We start from the raw sequence: 23897 nt of genomic DNA on the forward strand, positions 1-23897 counted from the left end.
GTAACACTACTGGCAAAACAGAGTTAACAGAGAACATTCCTGTATACAGAGGAAATAGAACACTGAGACTGTTAGAAACAAGGGAAATACCTGGCATTAGGTAGTATGGCACTACGCTCGCAATGGGTTATGTGTTATTATTACATGATCAATAGTCTTAGCCGGGGGGGAAGGGGTGTTATGTCCTGAGCCTGTGAAAGCAGGCTCGGGGCATTGCAAACGGTCCCGGGCAGGTGCAAGCTGCCCGGGACCAGACAGGCTGTCGCCAGTACTTGTGTGCATGCGCAGGTGCTGGTGTGCCAAAAGTTGCAGTTTGACCCAGGAATGGCCTATAAAAGAGGCCGGGAGTTTTGGGCGTTGTCGGTGTCTTGTAACCAGTATGCTGAACTGAAATAAAGAAGTTCCTGAGAACTACAACTGCTTCTCGTGTCATTGCCATTTCGTGAAGGACGCAACAGTTGAGGTCTACCTATGATGACAATTACAGTCCTCTCTCATCTTTTTAAGTGGGAGAACTTGCACAATTGCCCCACTGTATATCATGTGTATTGAGATGAATTTTTGATATTGACCAAATACTTATTTTCCACCATAATTTGCAAATAAATTCTTTCCAAATCAGACAATGTGATTGTCTGGATTTGTTTTCTCGTTTTGTTTCTCATAGTTGAGGTCTACCTATGATGACAATTACAGGCCTCTCTCATCTTTTTAAGTGGGAGAACTTGCACAATTGCCCCCCTGTATATCATGTGTATATATGATATACAGTAGGGCAATACATTTTGCCCCACTGTATATCATGTGTATATATGTGTTATGCATGTGTATGGATAGATATATACTTTCCTTTGAGAGCAGGCAACAGAATTTCAGTTTTAATGTGGGCCAGTATACTCATACTAAAAAATGACAAATACAATTGCACTCCAAACCAGACACAGCTTCCAAACGCTTTTGAAGGGCAGTTCCAAGTAAGTCCATTGCAATAGACCAACTGATAATGGGCATTGGATCCCAAATCAGCAATAAGTATAAATGGCACACTAGAAATCTTTATGCAAAATTCTCCTGCCTCACCCGCCCTTTTCTCAAAAAGAAGACCTGAACCATATAAGCAACAGCCCCTTATATTTCTGGAGTTTCTTTTATTTTTGTGGGATTAAATTAATTTTAATAGCAATCACCTCCTAGTGTCAACAGAAAGCAAAATATCTCAATCGATAAACTTCCTGTACACAAGACTGAACTTATTTTCTTTAATAGAGCTACCAACTATCTGCTTTGCAAAGAATCTTGGCCAATTTCCATTATTATTAATTTGATCAATAATTTTCATTTAATCATTGAAACAAAAAAACTTGAAGCTCCTTTTTAAATTTATTTTTATGTTTTGTTTCTGCACTATTGTATTTTCTTTTCTTTTTTCTTAATGTTAGTTTTTATGTTAGTTTAAAGCTTTTAATAATATATATATTAAACAAAATGAAGAACGTATCTTTATTCAGCAAAAAGCACACAATTAGCCTTCAACCATTCTCAATTTTTCAGCTAACAAATGAGCCAATCTCACCTTAGAATCTTTCAGAGATTGTCTGCATTACATCTACCCTGGCATTGTGCCTTTATTTTGAAGTTACGAATCTTAGCTTCTTCTTATGCAGTATCAATCATTCCTTTTCCTTACCATTTACTCTTTTTTATTTAATTCAGGATGTATTATAATAATATAGCATTTGGGAAGGAAAATACAACTCAATAAACCAAAAGCAGAGGTTAAGATGGAGAAAATCTCCACGGCTACCATCAATTTGCCCTTGGTGCTCAAGTAGGTGGGGATGAAGGAAATCCAAACACTGCAAAACACCAACATGCTGAAAGTGATGAACTTGGCTTCATTGAAACTGTCAGGCAATTTTCTGGCAAAGAAAGCCACTGTGAAGCTGACAATGGCCAGAAGACCCATGTAGCTCAACACAAGGTAAAACATCATCTCTGAGCCTTCGTTGCATTTCACTAAGATCTCACCCACTTGGGAATGCTTCTCTAATTCTGGAAAAGGGGGCTTGTTCACTAACCAAATAGCACAGATGGCAATCTGAATCAAAGAACAAGGCACAATAACCAAGATTGCTAGCCTCTTTCCCATCCATCTCCTCATCTTGTTCCCTGGTTTTGTAGCCACAAAAGCCAGAACCACAGTGATCGTTTTGGCCAGTACACAGGAAACAGCAACAGAGAAGGTGATACCAAACACAGCCTGCCTTAAAAGGCAGGTTTCCTTGCTAGGTCTTCCTATGAAGAAGAGGGAGCAAAGAAAACATAGCAGCAGAGAGGTGAGCAGGATACATGTGATGCTCCAATTGTTGGCTTTCACAATGGGAGTGTTCAAGTGTAACCTGAAGATTGCCATCACAATAAGTGTGGTCAGAGAAAGAAAAAGTGCCAAAGATGTCAGAGCTTTTCCCAGGCCATCTTTATGGGACAGGTAAGTCATTACTTTAGGAATGCATTCTTGTTGATTTGTGTTAGGATACTGTTCTTCCTGGCAAGACTCACATTCATCTGCATCTGAAGATCACAAGCATAAATTCATTATTTGAACTTTGTACTAATATTTTTCATATTTCCTGCTCTTTATATATTATTTGATGTAAAAAAAGTTAGTACTGAACTCTACAAAAGTCTTTTAAAATGATGGTTCCCAATCTTTTCAGCTTTCTGGAACAGTAAAAGCACCGGCAGTGGTGGGGAGAGGGAATAGTTTTGCACAAGCAATGGGTGAGCACACACAGCTCCATTTGCATGAGCAGCAGGTGCACAAAGCTCACACAAATTGAGCTTCATGTGTTCATACATTTATTTATTTTTAAAATTTATAAGCCACCCCACTCCCAAAGGACTCTGGGTGGCTAACAATAAAAAACACATAAAACATAACAAACAACAATACAAAAACAATTATCCAGGGGTAAGGTTTTATAAACCCCAGGCCTGCCGGAAAAGCCAGGTCTTAAGTAGCTTACGGAGGACCAACAGGGTGGGAGCAGTCCTAATCTCTGGGGGGAGCTGATTCCAAAGCGTGGGCGCCATCACAGAGAAGGCCCTCCTCCGCGGCCCCGCCAAATGGCACTGCTTGGCCGACGGGGCCCGAAGGAGGCCCAGCCTGTGGGATCTAACCAGACATAGGGAAATATGAGGTAGTAGGCGGTCTCGCAAATAGCCTGGCCCTGAACCATATAGGGCTTTAAAGGTAATGACCAATACCTTGAATTGGACCCGGAGACCAATAGGCAACCAGTGCAGCTCACGGAGGATAGGTGTAACGTGGGTGTATCGAGGAGCACCCACTATCACTCGCGCGGCTGCATTCTGGACCAACTCTAGTCTCCGAATACTTTTCAAGGGTAGCCCCATGTAGAGCGTGTTGCAGTAGTGCAAACGTGAGGTGAGAAGGGCGTGAGTGACTGTAAGGAGAGCCTCCCAGTCCAGGTAGAGTCGCAACTGGTGCAACAGACGAACTTGTGCAAAGGTCCTCCCAGCCACAGCCGTCAATTGATGTTCCAAATTCAGCTGTGGATCAAGGAGGACACCCAAGTTGCGAACCTGCTCTGAAGGGGGTATATTTTCCCCCGCAAGAGTCAACACTGGACAGTCAATATGATCCTTGGGAGGCAACATCCAAAGCCACTCGGTCTTGTCAGGATTGAGCCTGAGTCTGTTAACCCCCATCCAGACCCTCATGGCTTCGAGGCATCGTCCCATCACATCGGCCGCTTCACTGAGAGAGTTCAGGGAGGAGATATATAACTGGGTATCATCAACATACTGATGAAACCTCATCCTGTGCTGTCTGATGATCTCACCCCGCGGCTTCATATAAATGTTAAATAGGAGGGGAGAGAGGACCGACCCCTGTGGCTTGCCACATTCAAGGGGCCTCGGGGTTGACCTCTGCCCTCCAACCAATACCGATTGTGACCGGCTAGAGAGGTAGGAGGAGAACCACCGTAAAATGGTGCCTCCCACTCCCACCCCTTCAAGTCGTCGCAAAAGGATACCATGATCGATGGTATCGAAGGCCGCTGAGAGGTCAAGTAGCACCAAGACAGAGGAATAACCTCTGTCTCAGGCCCGCCAGAGATCATCCATCAGCGCGACCAAAGCGGTTTCTGTGCTGAGGCCGGGCCTGAAGCCAGATTGAAAAGGGTCTAGATAATCCGCTTCATCCAGAGACCGTCGGAGACGGGAGCGCCACCTCTCTCTCTACAACCTTCCCCACAAACGGGAGATTGGAGACTGGACGGAAGTTATTTAAATCAGCCGGGTCCAGGGTAGGCTTCTTGAGCAGGGGCCTCACAACCGCCTCCTTCAGGGATTGTGGAAAAGACCCCTCCCTCAACGAAGCGTTGATCAACACCTGGAGCCAGCTTCGTATCACCTCCTTGGCAGCCGAGACCAACCAGGAAGGACACGGGTCCAATAAACAAGTGGAGGCGCCCATTTCTCCCACCGCTCTGTCAACATCCTCAGCAGTCACAGACTCAAATTCATCCCATAAAACTGAGCTAAGACCTGCCCCAGTCATCTCGAAAGGCCCTGCCCAATCGGAGTCTAGGTCTGTCCGAATCCGAGCGATTTTGTCTGATAAGAATTGCACAAATTCCTCTGCTCTACCCTGTAAGGGCTCCCCAGCTTCCCGAACATTAAGTAGGGAACGGGTCACCCTAAACAGGGCGGCGGGGCGAGATTCTGCAGACGCAATAAATGCGGAAAAATGCGAACATTTTGCCGCTCGTATCGCCACTAAATAAGTCCTAATATAGGCTCTTAGAAGTGTCCGGTCAGATTTGGAGTTACTAGCCCTCCAGCGTCACTCTAGATGTCTCTTCTGCCTGCACACCACTTGCATGGCCCAGTTCTGAATAGGCACACCTTGGGGTTGGGGTCCCTGATTTAAAAGCACAAATCAATATAAGAATAGCCTTTCAATACACTATTGAAGATCATAAACCATACTTCCTGCTCTTCATACTTTTCATACTTCCTGCTCTTCATATATTATTTGATGTAGAAAAGTTAATATTGAACTCTACAAAAGTCTTTTAAAATGATGGTCCCCAATCTTTTCAGCTTTCTGGAACAATAACAGCACCGGCAGTGGTGGGGAGAGGGAATAGTTTTGCACAAGCAATGGGTGAGCACACACAGCTCCATTTGCATGAGCAGCAGGTGCACAAAGCTCACACAAATGGAGCTTCACATGTTCATACATATGCCTGCACACCACTTGCATGGCCCAGTTCTGAACAGGCACACCTTGGGGGTTGGGGTCCCTGATTTAAAAGCACAAATCAATATAAGAATAGCCTTTGAATACACTACTGAAGATCATAAACCATAATAAAGTCATTAGATGTATATGAGGGAGAAAGAACAAAATAGAAAATTTCTGGATGTTTTCCTAGATAGATCTGAATTCTACACTTACCCATTTGAGTTGAGATCCTCCCTGAAGGACACTGAATGCAATCATAACAACAGATTTGTTTCCCCTGCTGAATTAGTTTGCTTTGTCCAGGATGGCAGCTCTCAACACAGGTAGATTTTGGCACCATCTGTTAATATTGTTCAGAAAAAAAGAGTCTATAGAGCAAGAAATAGTTTTCTCCTCTCGCTGATAATTCTGAATTACATACATTTGAAACAGATAGATTTTAAAAATTATGAATCAGGTTATTAAAATCTTAGAAAGATTCCTAATTTCACAACTATCTGACATTGGTAACTCTTTCTGCATTTTTCTTTTTCCCCAATATATTTTCTAAATTCAGCTCTCTCAACAAATTTCCTTGCTGTTCTCCAGATTACCACTCAAATGATACTGATATTAAGCGTAAGAAAATATAACAGTTCCAACCTGATGAAACGTGGGATTCCACAAAACGGCACTTGCATTAATGATGAATTCTTTTCCAAGTTGAAAACTGGGATCGATTCTTCCAACTTGGACTCTCTGGAAAGATTCATTGGGAAATGTCACCAAATTGATGAGGTCATAGCCTATCGCTAAATCCCTCTCTTCATCAAGAAATATTTCATCTCCACCGTTATTGTTAAAGTGGACTTGTCTCAAAAATGAATTAAGCTAGAGGGAAGGAAAAATAGGTTACTGCTGTAAGGAAAAGTAATGGTCACTTGGAACATCAGTGATATGACCTTTAAATTGAGATATGATGCAGTACTGAAAATTAGTGTACATCAAGAATCGAAAAGGTTTTATCCAGCCAGAACATGGATGGTTAACCATAACAGCAATATTTTTCATCTGAATCTGAAACCAGGGACTCATTCCATTCCGTCTAAACTATGTAAGATGACAGGAAGGATTTTTTTTCTTTTTCCCTGAGAAACTAAAGTCTGCCTATCAAATTCATTCTCCAGAGACTCACTTCTCCCATTTTTGAATGACGTGGATAAATATTTTGTTTCAAAGAAATTAGGCTATAGTCTAATTTACACCTTTTCTGGAGCACTCCAGCTACAAGCAATTTAGGCCTTTTTACTCATTTGGGAGAAGTAGCCAGTCCTTACTGTTTATTCCTCTTCTGATAGTGGGATTAAATATCTGTTTGTTTTTGCTAATTTGAGAAGGAGCCAACCCAGAATGGATTAAATCAGGGCTTTTCAACCTTTTCACCCATTGTACCACTTTTAGGATATGTCAACATCCGAGTACCACCAGTCGCCTAGCAAGGTGTCAAAAACTTGATGACCAAAAAAAAAAAGGAAAAAAGTGATAAAGTACAGGTAGTCCTTGATTTACAACAGTTCACTTAGTGACTGTTCAAAGTTACAATGGCACTGAAAAAGTGCCCCCCAAGCCACAGCCGAGCAAGACACCTACCTACCCGCCCGGTGGTGCTCTTCCTCCTGTCTGAGGATTTCATTGTTGGGAGCATTTCTGTTGAGGATTGGCAGTGGGGGTGGGGGTGGGTGTTTGGTTTTTATTTCCCTGCCCCCTCTGCTGGGACACTGTGACCATCATAAATATGAATCAGTTGCCAAGTATCTGAATGTAAATCATAAGACCCTGGAGATGCTGCAACATTCCAGCTGACCAGTGCTACTTCTGGGCTCAGCAGAAGTGCCAGCATCAGTGCTGCTTTCCAGCTGATTGGTGCTTCTTCAGGGATCAGTAGAAGCACCTGGATCAGCGCTGAGCTCCAGCTGGAGCCTGGCGCTGATCCTGTTGCTTCCACTGAGCCCTGACAGCCCCGAAGAAGTGCCAATCAGTTGGAAAGTGGCACTGATCCTGGCGCTTCCACTGAGCCCTGACAGCCCTGTATCTCCAGCCATCTCTCACTTAGGCTTGTGCGGTGCTGCCACCGATTCAGCTCATTCCCCTCCCCCGCTACCACTTTTATAGGATGGTCATGTACCACCTGCCAGGTGCCAATTTATGACAGGTGGTACCCATATCACTGGTTGAAAAGCCCTGGATTAAATTATCCACTTTCCCCATGGTGTTAAATTTAGCATCAATTTTAAATCAGCATCTCATTGGTGCATCTGGACTCTCAATTTCTAATTCACTTTAAATATTTTATAAGGTATCTCCATTCTCTCAACATTCTCCTAAAAACATTCACTTGCTTTTCTTTGGGGTTTCAGATGCTGGTTGTGTTTACTAGTTTATCTCTGTTGTTACATCAGGTATGCTTCTGTTTTAGTTCTCTTTTGGTTTTCTAAATTATTTTGGTTTTAATGAATTGACCAATTTACTTGTGAATACCTGCCAGGGAGGAACATTTTGGAGATTCCATTGGCCTTGATTCCTGCTTCCCCTCCGTTTGTTCCTCCAGGAACACAAAGCATGGAGAGAATGTGCCACAAGATAAACAGCATTGTAGATGCTATAACTCCAACCAGACATCCCCATTTCAAAGACAAAATCAGGAAGGTTCTCCAGGTTCTCTTCCCCAGTGCAATTCTTCCTTTTCTGTCCATTAATTATATGGATGTTGAGTGAGCAGAAGAATGTTGATGTCCAGAATTCAGACAGGAAATAAAATGTAGACTTCAGAGGATTTATTTTCTCAAGAAAATTCTGAAATCCTGGCACATCTTTGGTATGGAGTGAGAATGATAGGGTTCCATTGAAGGATTTTTTGCTAAATGGTCTGGCAGGGTTCTGGGCAGTGAAATCCCATTCACATGTTGTGATCCATACCTTCTCCAAAGGCTTGTTATGGCCAATTTCCAATGAGTACAAAACCATCTGTAATCCTTCCAGAGACTGTCCATTTCCATATACAAGGAACACATTGATTTTACTTTGGGAGATAACAGATTGAATTTGAAGGATTTTTTTCTCAAGTATCTCTCTTAATAAAAATAGTGACATAATTGGGATCATCTGTATCCCAGCTATGCAAACATTATTTTGTAGAAGCTTGGGTCTCAGAGTTCGAAGAAAGTTTTCACCACTTTCATCGTCTGAAACAATTAGACTAACCCAATTCCATCCAAAATATTTCAGAAGTTGAACTATCCCCATATATTGAAAAGCTTCATTGGGAATCATTCGGTAGAAAGAAGAAAAACCAATTTTCTCTCTTAACATGGGGTCAAAGGAGCCATAACTAACCTGGGGAAAAACATTTTAAATCACAGAAAAACATTCAATTTTGCATACACTCTTTTTAAATGGCTGCTAATATTAGATACAAATTTACTGGACATTCTTATAAATCCACTTTAGTATATTGTTTGGTGAGTGGATGGAGTCACTTACATTGCCCATGGGTGGTCCTTTTTTTTAATTAAAAGTTTTTGCAATTTTACAATAAAATCCCTTTCCCACTACCTCCCTCCCCTCCCAAAAACCCTCTTCCCCTCTTCCCAGATCTGAATACAGGGTTAACTAGAACTAAGATCATGGGTGGTCCTTTTGAAGATGAGAAATACCAGTTAAGTAGCTTTCATATTTATGTGGTCACTAAGAATCAACATCAACTTGATGGCAAATAGTCAGACAATCAATCAATCAATCAGTGTATTTAGTTTGAAATTCGTGAAAAGGATATGAAAGAAATTTGATTTCTCTAGTTTACATTTCAAGCTTGCAGTAAACCAGGTCCTCAATTAGAAGTAGATGTAAAATGACAGTTCAACAATAGAAGAATTTACCTTTACCACTGAGACTTAACAGTTATTCTCCTTTTCCTTCTATATACCAATTTCCAAACATTTACCTGAGGAATCTTGTAAGTACTTAAGATGTTGGCCATGTGAATAGAATTTTCAGAGGTGAGTCCCCCAATGTTGGCCATGACTTCCTCTTCAGTGATACAGTAATAATTGAGTGGATCCCCTTTTCTTAGAAAGAGAAGATCCAAAGTGGTCCAAGTGGTTCTCCATGAATTGTACGCATTGTCATAAATCTGGGACCGTAATGTGTTGTTGGGTAACAGATCGGGATTCTTATTGATTTCTTTGATGGCAAAAAGAAAAGCAAAGACATGCTGGTAGTTTTTAGGGATTAGACTGCCAAGAGAATTTTGAATGTTAGATCTTAAGGGCTAATAATTAAGTGACTTGCAGCTTAGATCATCGCTTGCCCGTAGAGCTCAACTGAATATCGTTCTCTATATGATGGGAAACTCTTTCTGAAATAAATGCTTCAGATATTCCCCTAAAGCAAAGTGAATAAGTTTCTTTCCTCTGTCATTAATGCACACACTATATATCTGTCTATATATTTTAGGTTTCTTTTTTAAAATTGATACTCCTTTCTTTTGTACTTTATTGTATATCTCAATGGTGTAATTCATACAAGTTATAGATGTCATAAAGAAACTATGCTCTTAAATCAGAGAGATGGGGGAGACAGACAGAGAGACAGAGAGGATCTAATCTTCCAGGTAAAGTATATAAGGATACACAAAATTTTGGATGTATACTTTGGATATACAAAATTGCTTCTCCCTTTACGCATCCAAAGTACATTATTAAATATAATATAGCCATAGACATACTTTGTCAGGGTTTCTAATGATAATTCTTAAAAAGAATGAGGGATGTAAGAATTCCTAATTACTCTCATTCAACTTGCCCAAGGTACTATACCCTACAAATGAAACAATATCTTAGAATTAACATTTTTTAAATCTTATTATATATTCCTTATTGTCTACCAGGGGATCTAAATTGTACAGAGAGAACTATTAGGGCTCTGAGCAAATCCATCTTCACACACAGGCTATCTATATGTTTTCAGTCAAAAGTTAATAGCTGAAACCTGCCTCCCACCTCAATTTCTGCTATACGTGTGCTTGGCATACAAAATGTCAAAACATGGAGAAAATTAGAAGACAGAATAAGAGATCTATCATTATTTAGAAATAGTCATTTAGGTGGGGAAAGTAAGAATGATTATCAGACCCAAACAGAATCTTCCAAGAATGAAAAACCATTGAAGGTTTTTTAAGGAAAGTATGTTATGGGGACAGAGATACCTTAGATAAAAATGAAGAATTACTTACTAAGCTTGTGCTGGTGAAGAAATTGGATATTCCCTAAACTTCTGTTCCCTATAATTACCAAGTATCATGGATACAAATTCTCCAATTATAATTTCATCTGAAAGATCTGAAGGATGTGTGGAAACTTTTTGCTGATAAGGATCTTTTAGGTTCAAATGTTTCCTGAAGGAATGGTTGAGCTTTACAAGCAGGAAGATTAGAAAAAGAGCTAGGAGCTCTTGAGGCAAGCCCCACCCCAATCTTACCACCATGATAAACAAGCACCCAGCACCTTGATCAAAAATTCAGGAAATAAAAGTGAATAATTGTGCTGTTGTCAGATGTGGATCAAAGAGTGATATTAAAAAACAACCTTTTGGCAGGGCTTTTATGCAGTAAGCACAACTTGTCAGAGCTGAAGTGGTTTTGCAGTCATTGATATTCTACCTCTCACAATTTCCTTCCATTAATCACTATCATTATGGCAGTTGTAGGGCATCAAATCCCTGTTGATAAAGAAAATGATCTCAGCATAAACTCTGTATTATATACCACCCAAAGTCACTTTGTTTGAGTTAGGTGACAGTTCTTTATTTGTGCCACATATTTATACCTTTTCTCATAAACAGCTCAAGGGGCAAACATATACAACCTATCATCTATTTTACTATTTTCCCTAAACAGCAACCCTGTGAGGTGATAGGCTGATAGAGAGCAACCAGCCCAAGATCATCCAGCTGGCTTTAATGGACTAGAACTCATGGATGCCTTAACCACTAGACCAGGTGTCTTCAAATGTGGCCCTTTTATGACTTGTGGACTTCAATTCCCAGAATTCCTCAGCCAGGCACACTGCCTGAGGAATTCTGGGAGTTGACGTCATTAAGTCATAACAGGGCCAGGTTTGAAGACCCCTACACTAGACCATACTGGGTTTTATTAATTGAGTAAGTAAATAAATCAGCAATAAAATGCTTCTCTTCCCTCATTCTTCCACTATGGGAATTAACAAGCCTTTCCATTTTTGCCCATATAGGATTACTACTGCTGTCAACATATGTAATAAATTTCCTTTTTTTTTTCTAAATTCTTCATCCAATAATTCTAAAAGAAAATCTTCTGGTTTCAATTTTATACAGTGGTAACTTGGTACTTATCCTTAATTGGTTCCAGTGAATACCAAACAATAAGTACCAAACAAATTTAGAATAATATAGTGAGTCACAAAGGAGCTGACACCAACAAGTTTTACCTCAATGAGTACTGAGACAAGATTTTCACATCAAAATGTGTTGAGTATCAAATTCAATGAATTTCAAAGCAGTTGAGCGGTGTGTGGTTTTAATAGGATGCATTTGGCCTGGGGGCCGGCAGTTTGACATCCCTGCTCTATATAATGACATTAGCTAATTTTTTTTTCATTTGACAACCTTGCATCAGGGTGGAGTTGGGGCAACTGAATGGAGCTCAAGTGTTTACTGGCCAGATGCCCTTCCTGATGTCTATGCAGAGTTCGCAGCAGACAATTACTCATTGTGCCCAGAGAAAGAAATATCTGCCACTACACATAGGATCAAACCCACAGCCTCCTGATTATGAGAAGAGAGTTCTACCTCTAGATCATTTTACCCCTCAATGACATTAACAATTTAGTTGTAGAACATCTAAAATTGTAGAACATCTTTACATCTCTCCTGTGCTTCTACTTTATCTTTTAGTAAGATGCTGAAGTCTTCCATTCTGACATGTCAAAGACAAAATGAGTGTTTAAGTGACAAAGTGGAAATATTTGTCAGTATAGTTGCATTATCCAAAAATAAAAAGAACAGAAGAAGAGATAATTATTCTTTATACTTCTTCAAAAAAATCAAACTAACAACTGACAAATACAGTGGTACTCTAGTACTCATTGTTAATTTGTTCAGGGAAGCATGATGAGGACTCAAAACGATGAGTACCAAACAATGTTTTCTCATAAGGAATAATGGCAGCCAATGCCAAGAAGTTCAAGCTTGTGCATCAAACAAACAATGAATACCAGCAGAAAATTTTCATGCCGAAATGTATTGACTACCAAATTTGATGAGTTTGAAAGCAGTTTAATGCAAAGGTACCACTATATACTTTACTTCATTCATTCATTCATGGAAACTAATGCCTAAGAGAAGGGAGTGGTCAAACGAGCACTTTGCTGCTACCCCAAAAAATTATACAACTATATCTGCATGGTCACTAAGCTTTTGAGTGATAAAATTATGCTGGTTTATTTTAATGTTATTATTTCTATTGTATTTAATGCATGATTTACTATGTATATGCCATTTTTAAAGCCACTGAAATTTCTGGGTTTCTTTTTTTTAATTAAAAGTTTGGTTGCCATTTTAAGAAGGTATTTTTTTTTTAGAAAAGCAATGACTATAAGACCAACCTTATGGACCTATAGAAATATGGTTTAGTCATAGTGAACCTAATTTCAAGCTGAAAGAAGAATTGCCATGCCTCATGCTTCACAGAGGATGGTGACTTTTGATAGAGGACCAAGCCTCTTCTTTTCCACTGCTTCAGGCAACGATGCATGAGATCCCTCTTTCAAAACTCACCACCTCTTTCAAAGTGCATCAAGATCAAAGCCTTCCAGACAACTATTCAGCCACCATGATACAGCAGTAGTCAGCAGCTGTATCTGTCTCTTTCAGCAATGAACAGGAAGAAATTGTGACAGGAAGTTGCCCAGGAGTCCAGGGGGAGGGAACAGCCACACCCAATTTGAATGAGTCAAGTAGCTGGTGCCTACAAAGTGGTCTCCATTCTCCAGAGTTCATCCAATTGCCCTTTTATTAGAACAGAGTTCTAATAAAACTACAGAATTTCTTTTTCCAATATGACCATTTCAGCAAAGTGATGGGCAGAAGAAATAAGTATTTTATATGAATTAGGACATTGTGAGAAGAGAAGGGAGAATTTATCTGGCTATTAAACTATCTTTTAACCAGCATTGCTTTCTTTGGATAGGGAAAGCAAGACTCGGTTCCCCAAATCTGTTATGATCCCAAGATCATTTCTTTCTTGCTTGATGAGGAGTAGCCAAGAGATGGGTTTGGACCATACAATTTCTTCAACTGGAAAAATAGTTGAGTAGCTTTGGGAAAGGGATCTGCCTACCTCATAATTGTCAGAATTAAATAATTACACTTCTTTTTTGGGGAAAGCACAGAACACTTAAACACTTAACAGTTTAACTTTACTGTTAACAACAACTTCATGAGGCTCAGTAGGTTGCATTATGAATCACTCAGATGATAATTATTGTAATCTACAACTTTAGTTATGCATAAAACCAACAGAGACTCTCTTTCATTGTTGCAGACAAAGTGCTGTGATGAAGATGTGCCTGCACTGCTGTGATTGGAGCCAAATTCCTTTGGCATTCAAAAGGACTCAGATATTTTACCAGGGGTTTCTACTCTCTGTCCTTATCCTCCAGGCTTCTTTCAGCAAGACCTTTAACCCCATGTGTGGTCACAAACGACATTTTAAGATTAATTTCCCTGCCCTCTCCAATGATATAATCATTGGAGAATTTGTGTCTACTGTATATCCTGAATTGCCTTTACTCCACTTTATGGAACGCCCAGAAGGATCCTTGCGTGGAAGGCAAGTACTCTTTTGAAAGAAACCTTTCAATTTTTTTTAATGTGATTGAATTCAAGAGGTTCACATTAAAATTTTTCCACTGTAGATAAGAATCAAAACTGGTTTAGGCATGATTCTTATTTATAAATCTCTCTTAGTCAGGTGCTGGAATATAGCTGTTGAATGTAGCCTTGTAGATTCCTGGTTTTTCATGTGGCTGTTGCTACAGAAGAATTAATCTGATCATAAAAAAAATCTTGTTCCTCTATTTTTTTTATTTTGTATGCAAAAAGAAAAAGAATCCTTGTCAAAAATATCTAACATGATATTTTAATAAAATTTATAAATATATATCTATGATTCTCATAATATATAACAATGTCATTAGGATTTTATCTTTTATTCCTTATTTGCAAACACTTCTATATACCAAGACTTTTATTTTAAATAGATTATGGTTGCTTGAGATTTATATTTATCATACAGTATGTCTCCTTAGTAATTTAAGGCATAGAAAGGTGGGTCATTTTTAAATATATGAATGTGATCAAATGTTACAGTACATTTTGAGTATTTGGATTGTCTTGACAGTTGGGACAATTCATCAGTTTTTGCCCTCCAATTTCATCGCTATGCTACACATAAGAAATAATCCTTTTAATTGCATTAAAACCCTGTTTTAAACTTCTCAAAGTATGATGCACAGATGCCCACATGATCCTCAAGTGACATTCAGACATTCCAACTCACCTCCTCATTCCATGCTTTCCTCAGCTCTGGAATATCTTAACTACTGAAATTTAAGAATGAAGGTTTTATTCTTTTTAAAACAATGCTTCAGAATATGGGTGCATTCTTCACTTCTCTAATACTCATTAAAGCAGACAAATACTTCATTTTAGGCAAAGAGAAAAGCACTATCAAAGAAGTCTATCTAAATCCAATCCTTGTCACATTCTAAGATTGTAGAACTAACTGAAACTCTTCTTGCAAGCCGTTGCCTAAAAACCTACAGCATATCCTAGCCTTCAGTTTTGCCATTCAGGAGATCAACGTGAATGAGAACTTGTTACCCAACATCACCTTGGTCTCCAAGGTCTATGACAATGGTTTTCAAGCACTGAAAGCCTCTGCGAACCTTTTGACTCTTTTCTTTGTTGAAGGCCGTTGTCCCCTCAATTACAGGAGGGGAAAGGAGCAAAAAATCATGGCTGTCATTGGTGATCTCCCTTCTCAGAACACCATACAGATGGCCAACATATTAAATGCCAACAAAATTCCACAGGTAGGTCTCCGGACTCACATAAATGCACAAGAAAGGAAAGAGAGATGGTTAAAAGTGGAGAGAACCCCTCAAAAACAGCTGCAATATTGGGGAGCTGATTTGGGGTAGTTTTATTTATTTATTTATTTTCCCAGAGAAATGTAATGTATCAATTAATTCTTAATAACCACAAACATCATATTTTGTTTGTAAGAAATGGTGTAGGTATCATTGTTTCTGTGTCTTCTTCTTCTTCTTCTTCTTCTTCTTCTTCTTCTTCTTCTTCTTCTTCTTCTTCTTCTTCTTCTTCTTCTTCTTCTTCTTCTTCTTCTTCTTCTTCTTCTTCTGGTGTTGAGAGAGATACAAAATTCTGGTTCTTGCTCTTCTGGTGGACTCAACCATTGCTAATTGATGCTGTAATAGTGTGTCTGATGTTGTCTCTCCATCTTCTAGGTGTGCCTCAACTTCTTTGACTTTCTCCTCTTTCTATAAATGCCACAACAATGTTAAATACATTTATCAGTAAAGCACTAGTTATCTTAACCTTATAATATAAAATGCCAGATGAATACTCTCGGATACTGTCAGGTCCTTAATGAATAAGGCTCCTCTCTTGTTACTCATTCCTCTCTCCTCTGTATTTCTGGTTAGCACAATCAAAAACTGAGATGATTTTTGTCTAAAAAGTGTTGAATGGAATGCTAATGATGGTCTGGTTGCAAAAGCTCTGAGGAAAGATTTCTTGAGCCCCAGGTTTAGTATTTGTCTTTCCCATCAAGATTTTCTATGGAAAAACAGTATCCAAAAGAAATGTACTTACTTCCATTTTTGGATGTGTCTGCAGAAGCAATACTTAAGTATATCATTACTATTCCCTCTCTGCAGCTCAGTTATGGCTCTTTTGACCTTTCATTGAGTGATAAAATGCAGTTTCCTTCTTTCTTCTGGATGACTCCTAATGAAAACCTTCACTATGTTGGGATTATTCAGCTCTTGAAACATTTTGGATGGAATTGCCTTCTCATCCCAGAAGATACCACTGGAGAGAGAATTTTCAGAATTCTGAAGCCAAAATTAATTCAGAGAGATATTTGCATTTCTTTCATTCAATTTATTCCAAGACTGATAAATTATGAGCACAATACATTCCGGAAGAATAATCTAAATAACATAGCACTTTTCCTATGGTATAGTAAAACCAATGCAATAGTTGTTTATGGGGACATGCAATCTATAGAAGGCTTACGAGTAATTCTTGAATGGTATGAAATTAATAGCAGGCTCCCCATAGAGAGGGTTTGGTTCATAAGTGCTCTATGGGATGTGACGTCCGTCTTTGAGCCCCAGAAATTCACAGCATTGTCCTTCAATGGCAGTTTGTCTTTTGCCCTACACACAAATATGGTACCAGGTTTTCAAAAGTTCCTTGAGAACCTAAACCCATTTCACTCTAAAATGTATTTCCTACCTCAGTTCTGGGCTGCTGCATTTACCTGTTCATTTCCAACGTACAATATATATGCACAAGGCAAAGGAAACTGCACTGAGAAAGAGAATCTGCGGAGTCTCCCTGGAACTGTCTTTGAAATGGAGATGTCTGGCCAGAGCTACAATATTTACAATGCTGTGTATGCTGTAGCACATAGTCTCCATACTATGTATTCATCCAGAGCCAGGCAGAAGAGAACGGGAAATGGAGAGAAGTTGAATTTTCTGAAAGTCCAACCTTGGCAAATGAGTTATAGTGTCTTCTACTTTAATAGGAATGTAGCCATAATAACATATTAATTTCAATTTTTACAAAATTCACCTTGGCCATTAGTAGTTCAGAGACTCGTGTATAGATAGCAGGAAATAAAATTGTAGTACTGTTCTGATTCCTGATCGCTTACATCTCACAGGTAGGCATACAACAAGTAACATTATCAGGTTCTTCATTAAGCTATTTCTCTAGAGTAGAAGAATTACATATCTAAAAATTTAAAATTGCTGTTTATAATTTTTAGTTGTCTAGATGCTTGGTGGTAATCTCTGAAATTGCTTATTCCTCATTTCTTGTTGCCATATTGTTATATTTTTAGGTATTGTTCTATATTTTAGGTATCACATTAGATATATGGAAGTAATTTTTCTCCCAGGGGCTTTCTGCTCCCTTTCCAATCTTCAGTTCCCAAAATTCTCAAATCCAGAAAAAGACTACCTTTTTTGTAGCACTTTCTGGTTGAGTAGTAGTAGAAAAATTCACTAAAGTAGAGAGAATGAGGAATTTCTAAATAATAATAATAATAACAACAACAACAATAACAATAATAATAATAATAATATGAAATAAAGTATTCACAGAAACAGAATTGGACGAACTGCAAAGATTTACCCAGGGCAAAGAAATCAAAGCCTTACCAGAAGTAATTCAGAATGTACAGGCAAACCAGGGGGAATTGGCAGTGAAGGGATCCAGCAGAGATATACAACTGTTCTCATTTGGAAACCAGGCACCTCTTCCTCAGGAAGAACAAAACCCTCTAACTAAAGAAATTAAAGAATTGAAACAAAGAATAATTGAGCATCTAGAACAGCACAAAAACAACAGAAGAAGGCTGCCTGCATTGAAGCTTGTTCCAAAGAAACAGCTAGCACAAGCATTAAAAGATGCAAATACTGCAATATCAAGTATAACCACCAATTCACTGCAAGAAACAAACCAACTAATGTACAGCACAGCTGCAGTTATAACAAAAAGGTATTTGACTCTCTGCCACATGACTGGATAATCAAGTGCCTAGAAATAACAGTTGTCAGTAGAAACATCAGAAAGTTTGTGCAAAGATCGATGGCACAATGGAAGACACAGTTGCAGATCAATGGTGAGAGACTGGGAGAGGTTAATATCAAGAGAGGAATATTTCAAGGGGATTCTTTGTCACCATTACTATTTGTTATTGCACTGTTTCCTCTGTCAACAATACTAAATAACTCAGGACATGGCTATCAAACATCAAAAACATCTACCAGACTATCCCATCTCCTTTACATGGATGATCTGAAGCTGTATGGAAAAACATCATCTGAAATAGAATCGCTGCTCAACACTGTCCATATATATAGCCAAGATATTGTTATGGAGTTTGGCTTGGACAAATGTGCCACACTTACTATCAAAGAAGGAAAAGTAGTGAAAACTGAAGGAATCAAGATGCCCCACCAAAATAACATTAAGAGTCAGGATGAGGAAGATTACTACAAATACTTGGGTATCCTTCAAGCTGACAACATCAAGCATACTGAAGTGAAAAAAAAAAAGATTAGCTGTGAAAAAATCAAGAGAGTAAAGAAGATCTTAAAGTCCAAACTCAATGGAGGAAATACCATAAAGGCAATCAACACCTGGGCAATTCCAGTCATTAGGTACACAGCTGGAATAGTGGACTGGACTCAAGCAGAACTAAAAGCAATGGATAGGCAGACCAGAAAAATAATGACAATGAATCATGCCCTTCATCCACGCAGTGACATTGACAGACTTTATCTACCAAGGCAAATAGGTGGGCGTGGAATGCTACAAGTACATCAGATGGTTGAAGAAGAAAAAATGGCTTTGGAAGAATATCTGAAGAACAATGATGAAGATGCACTGAAATTAGTATATCAGGAAGGCTTACTGACTACTGGAGAGACCAAACTGGCCTACAAGAAAGACCAAATGAAGAACAGAATAGAGGCATGGGAAGACAAAGCACTACATGGCCAATACATGAAAAAAATAGCTGGGAAAGCAGATAATAATAAAACCTGGCAATGGCTAAGAGCAGGAAAATTGAAGAAAGAGACTGAGGGACTTATTCTGGCTGCACAAGACCGAGCCTTAAGGACAAATGCATATAAAGTCAAAATTGAGAAGACAGCAACAGATAGTAAGTGCCGCCTATGCAAAGAAGCTGAAGAAACCATGGACCACCTGGTAAGCTGTTGCAAGAAGATTGCACACACTGACTACAAGCAGCGGCATGACAAAGTAGCAACAATGGTGCATTGGAAGATCTGCAAAAAATATCATTTTCCTGTAAACAAAAACTGGTGGGATCATAAAATAGAGAAAGTCATAGAAAATGATAAAATTAAAGTGCTCTGGGACTTCAGAATTCAAACAGACAAGCACCTGCAACATAACACACCCAGACTTAACAATTGTCGATAAGAAAGACAAAAAAGTCTGGATAGTGGACGTGGCAGTGCCTGGAGACAGCAGAATAGAAGAGAAAGAACTGGAGAAGATAACAAAATACAAAGACCTACAAATAGAAATAGAAAGACTGGGCAAAAGCAAGCAAGGGTAGTACCAATAGTCATAGGCTCCTTGGGTGCAATCCCAAAACAACTGGAGCACCACTTGAACACCATTGGCATTGACAAATTCGCTATTAGTCAATTGCAAAAGGCGGCCTTATTAGGAACTGCTTCCATCCTGCGACGATACCTGTAATACCATCAAACATCCACATCTGCCTATCCCAGGTCCTGGGTAAGGACTCGATAGGTAGACAAAATGCCAAATCCAGTCTGAACATCTGGCTGACTGTGCGATGATCCATAATAATAATAATAATAATAATAATAATAATAATAATAATAATAATAATGATGGAATAAAGTTGGAGACAGGGGTAGGATAGGATGAAAATATTTGTCTTTCTCTAAGATATGCTTGGTGTAGATATTTTCAGTCCCACAATGGAACTTCTTAATCATGTTTTCTGGGACAGAATTCCCAAAAATGTGGTGACATCCATTATATATAATGGGCTGCCACAAACCTATTCTCCAAAGAATCTGAAGGCAGAATAAGAAGTAATGGATGGAAACTAAACAAGGAGAGAAACAACCTAAAACTAAGGAGTAGTTTCCTGACATTTAGAACAATTAATCAGTGAAATGATTTGCTTCCAGAAGTTGTGGATGCTCCAACATTGGAGGTTTTTAAAAAGATATTAGACAACCATTTGTCTGAAATGGTATAGGACAGGGGTCTCCAACCTGTGGTCCGTGGTCCGGTACTGGCCTGCGGTCTGTGAGTCACCAAACTGCTGGAATGGTTAGCGAGTGTGGGAGCGCTAGGGCTGCTGCCAGTGTCATGCAGGTGCTAATGGCCTTTTGTGCATGCATGCAAGTGTTAGCCACCCATTTGTGCATGCGCATGGGCACTAGCAGCCCATTTGCAAGCGCTAGCAGCCTGCTTGCACAGGAGTGCAGGCGGCATGCATCAGCATGGCCGCAGGTATGTGGGTCCTACTGCAGCTGTCATTCACACGCTTGTTTTCCCATGCCTTTGTGCACTTTCACATTTCCCTGCTCCTCCCTTTCCCTCTGGGCTGCCAACCTGGAAAGGATGGGGAGCTCTGGTATAGGACAGGCATTTGTCTGAAATGATCTAGGGCTTCCTACTTGAACAAGGGATTGGAGTAGGAGACCTCCAAGATCCTTTCCAATTCTGTTATTCTAATATTCTGTTTTTCTATTATATTTCTTGGCAATAATTTTTATCTCTCATGAAATGCAAAATTTGCAAGAGCAATCTATCTGACAAAATCTGTATTAATTACTTAAACTTAAAAAATATGAACATATTCCTGCAAAGTAGAATTATGCCTTTCAACAAAAAAAAATTATTAACTCAGATGTTTGGAAGTTCATGAAAAATCAAGCTCAGCACCATTTGGTAAATCACAGCATAGAACTGTAAATCCTATTGCCTATTATTAGCATTAATTTCTCCCTTATCTCTCTTATCTTTTAGCTTCATTTATTTCTGAAAAACCTCCATTTCAACAATAGTGCTGGGGAAGAAATAGCTTTCAATGAGAATGGAAACCTGGCAGCAGCATACGATATCATCAACTTGATTACTTTCTCCAATCGATCCTTTCAGAAGGTCCAAGTTGGACATATTGAACCTCAGAGTTCTCAGAAGGAAGACCTCACCATTAATACAACTACCATTGTATGGAATCCCAAATTTAAGAAGGTGGATTATAAAAAACCAACTAAAATGGTGATATTTTCTCAATTTCTGTAATTTTAAACAAGTAAAATCAGAGTGGTTTCAAGGTCATTTGAAATCTTCCTAATGATGTTAGAACAATTTTGTATCCTGGAAAAATGAAACAATTCTCAATTCTACATTATACTTTCAGATGGTGGTGAAAGAGAGCTTTGCTGGCTGGGGTTATGGACCATCTGGGTCCAGAGGACTTTCCCACTAATGGGCTTATGTTTAGTCAATGGTTGAATCAGTTTCAGAACCAAAGCATGAAAAAGGTCAGCACATCTATTTACCACTTCAGCCTAACCTACACACCCCATCTCCCTGGAGTTTTGTAGGGCATGTTTCTCTTGCCACTCACAGTTTTTCCTTCCCATAGCCAATTCAAAAATCTAGGGACAGCGGCTGGCCATTTTGATATAGTGCTTTTTTCAAGTGATGTGCTTTGAAAAAGTATAGTAAATTTACTGCTTTAGAGAAGTGAATAGCTTTTCAGCAGGCACTGATGCTATGCATTTTGAAATACAGGCAAGATTGGACTAATGTGCTATCCTATTTTATTGCTCATCACAGAATAGGAGAGATTAATTGGACATCTACCAAAGCTAACCATCACCCAAGTCTTGCGCTCACGACACCTGCTTTACTTTCCTGATTTGGATAATTTGTTCTCGTATGGTAGCATCTACAGTGGGAATGCCCCCTTGTACATCTCAGAAGCTGCATTCTACTGCTTGTGAAATGCTTTGGATATATGTCAGGCTGTTACATGTGGTTGGTCTTATACCTTCCCTTCTCTCCCCACCGTGTTGCACAGACATCTTATGACAAATGATTGTGGGCACCCATTCTGATTGAATTGTTCATGTAGGTATCTGCTCTCCAGCTGTTTGTCTTGCTGGGTATTCCAGTGACTTTTCACCTTGCCATATAGTGTTCTGATGCAACTCTTTTTGTGTGACAATGGATGGTTGCTGTTGAAATTCAGAATTGTGGAACGTTGGTGGCCTTGTGATAAACTGTGGTTTCTAGATATCCCAAAGTTGCTTTTTCATGCAACAACTGGAGTTTCTTGTTTTTCTTTGAAGACATTCCACTTCTCATCCGAGAGCTGAAGAAGCTTCTTGGATGAGAAGTGAAACGTCTTCAAAGAAAAATAGCAAAGTCCAGTTGCATTGTATAAAAGCATATTTGGGATAACCATGACCTGGATAACTGAGAATCTCCATAAACATTTAACTGTGTTTTCTAGGTTTCCATCTTGTGTGCTTACAAGTACATCTAAAAATCGTAATTGCCTAGCTTTTTTCCTTCATTGTGAACTGTATATTAGGGAGGATGGAGTTCAGTATGGTATGAAAATCTGTAAGTGTATTTCTCTTGACGATGACAAATATCTCATCCACATAGCACCACCAGAATTTAGGTGTGTAGTTCTGAAATGAATGGTGTTCTAGCTCACCCAGGACTGTTTCTGTAATGATTCTGTCATGGTTCCGACAGACAGAGACAAATAAAGCAGAATGTCAAGGCTTGAAACTTCCTCAAAGAACATGTTTATTAGTTCCAACGTATCGGCATGGTCAAGAGTGAAACCAAGTCTGGATACATACATACAATTCTCCAATAAAAAGTTAGAAATCCCACCCATAAAGCTATGCAAGCAACTATTGCTTTTTCTTGGATGAGAAGCAAAAGGTCTTCAAAGAAAAACAACAGAGTCCTATTGTCTCATAAAAAGATATTTGCGATAATAATGACCTGCATGACTGAGAATCTCCATAGACATTTAGCTATGGTTTCTAGGCTTCCATTTTCTGTGTTTTCAAATGGTAATTGCCTAGCTGTTTCTTCCTCCATTGTGAACTGTATGTTGGGGAAGATGGAGTTCAGAATGGTACAAAAATCTTTAAGTGCATTTCTCTTGATGATGACAAAAATCTCATCCACATAGCGGCACCACAATTTAGATATGTAATTATGAAATACATGGTGTTCTAGTTCATGCAGGACTGTTTCTCCTGCATGAATTCCTGACATTCATCAGATGAGGAACTCATTGGTAGCCTCACACTGCAATGGACAAGGAGACACATTCAATTTTCAACTTTTAAGATTTTTGGACAAGCAGGCACAAAAACAGCCAGGGAAGTGATTGAAGCCTGGTGCCCTGGTCAGTCATTAGGAGTGATGATTTACATTTAGCCTAGTACTTAAAAGGTGAGGGCTGGGCAGCACAAGCTAATGACTTAAAAGCCAGCCATCAACATCTAAAAAGCCACTTACCACAGGCACTATAAATACCACACACAGAACAGCACATACTGTGTTAGAGAGAAGTTCCTAGAAGATAGGGTCCAACATAAGTCCAAAAGCTTGGAATACAACCTCGGGTCCCAGAGACCGACCCAGATTGGACCCTGCAATATTATCCTGG

General features: G+C 39.2%; 1 protein-coding gene across 1 annotated transcript; it reads right to left on the bottom strand.

Annotated features, from left to right (window-relative positions):
- Window positions 1–1690: 1690 nt before the first annotated feature.
- LOC120303873 (vomeronasal type-2 receptor 26-like) lies at window positions 1691–22952 on the bottom strand. Its single transcript, XM_039333754.1, has 7 exons — window positions 22923–22952; window positions 10548–10726; window positions 9258–9549; window positions 7796–8650; window positions 5921–6148; window positions 5486–5618; window positions 1691–2571 (listed from the first exon to the last, which is right to left on the bottom strand). The coding sequence occupies exons 1-7, from the start codon at window positions 22950–22952 to the stop codon at window positions 1691–1693; spliced, it is 2598 nt and encodes an 865-aa protein (XP_039189688.1).
- Window positions 22953–23897: the final 945 nt, after the last annotated feature.

Source organism: Crotalus tigris, unplaced genomic scaffold, assembly GCF_016545835.1.
Source record: "Crotalus tigris isolate CLP2741 ecotype Arizona unplaced genomic scaffold, ASM1654583v1 scf7180000024507.143522434:302558, whole genome shotgun sequence".
Classification (NCBI taxonomy): domain Eukaryota; kingdom Metazoa; phylum Chordata; class Lepidosauria; order Squamata; family Viperidae; genus Crotalus; species Crotalus tigris.

What these genes read in the sequence shown, in the direction of transcription:
- LOC120303873 (XM_039333754.1), bottom strand. Translation starts at nt 22,952, where the DNA reads ATGACAGAATCATTACAGAAACAGTCCTGG. An exon ending in CATTACAGAAACAGTCCTGG is followed by an intron (nt 10,727 to 22,922) that starts GTGAGCTAGAAC and finishes CTGCTTGTAAAG; the next exon opens with CTCAACCATTCCTTCAGGAA. An exon ending in GGAATCCCACGTTTCATCAG is followed by an intron (nt 5,619 to 5,920) that starts GTTGGAACTGTT and finishes CAATATTAACAG; the next exon opens with ATGGTGCCAAAATCTACCTG.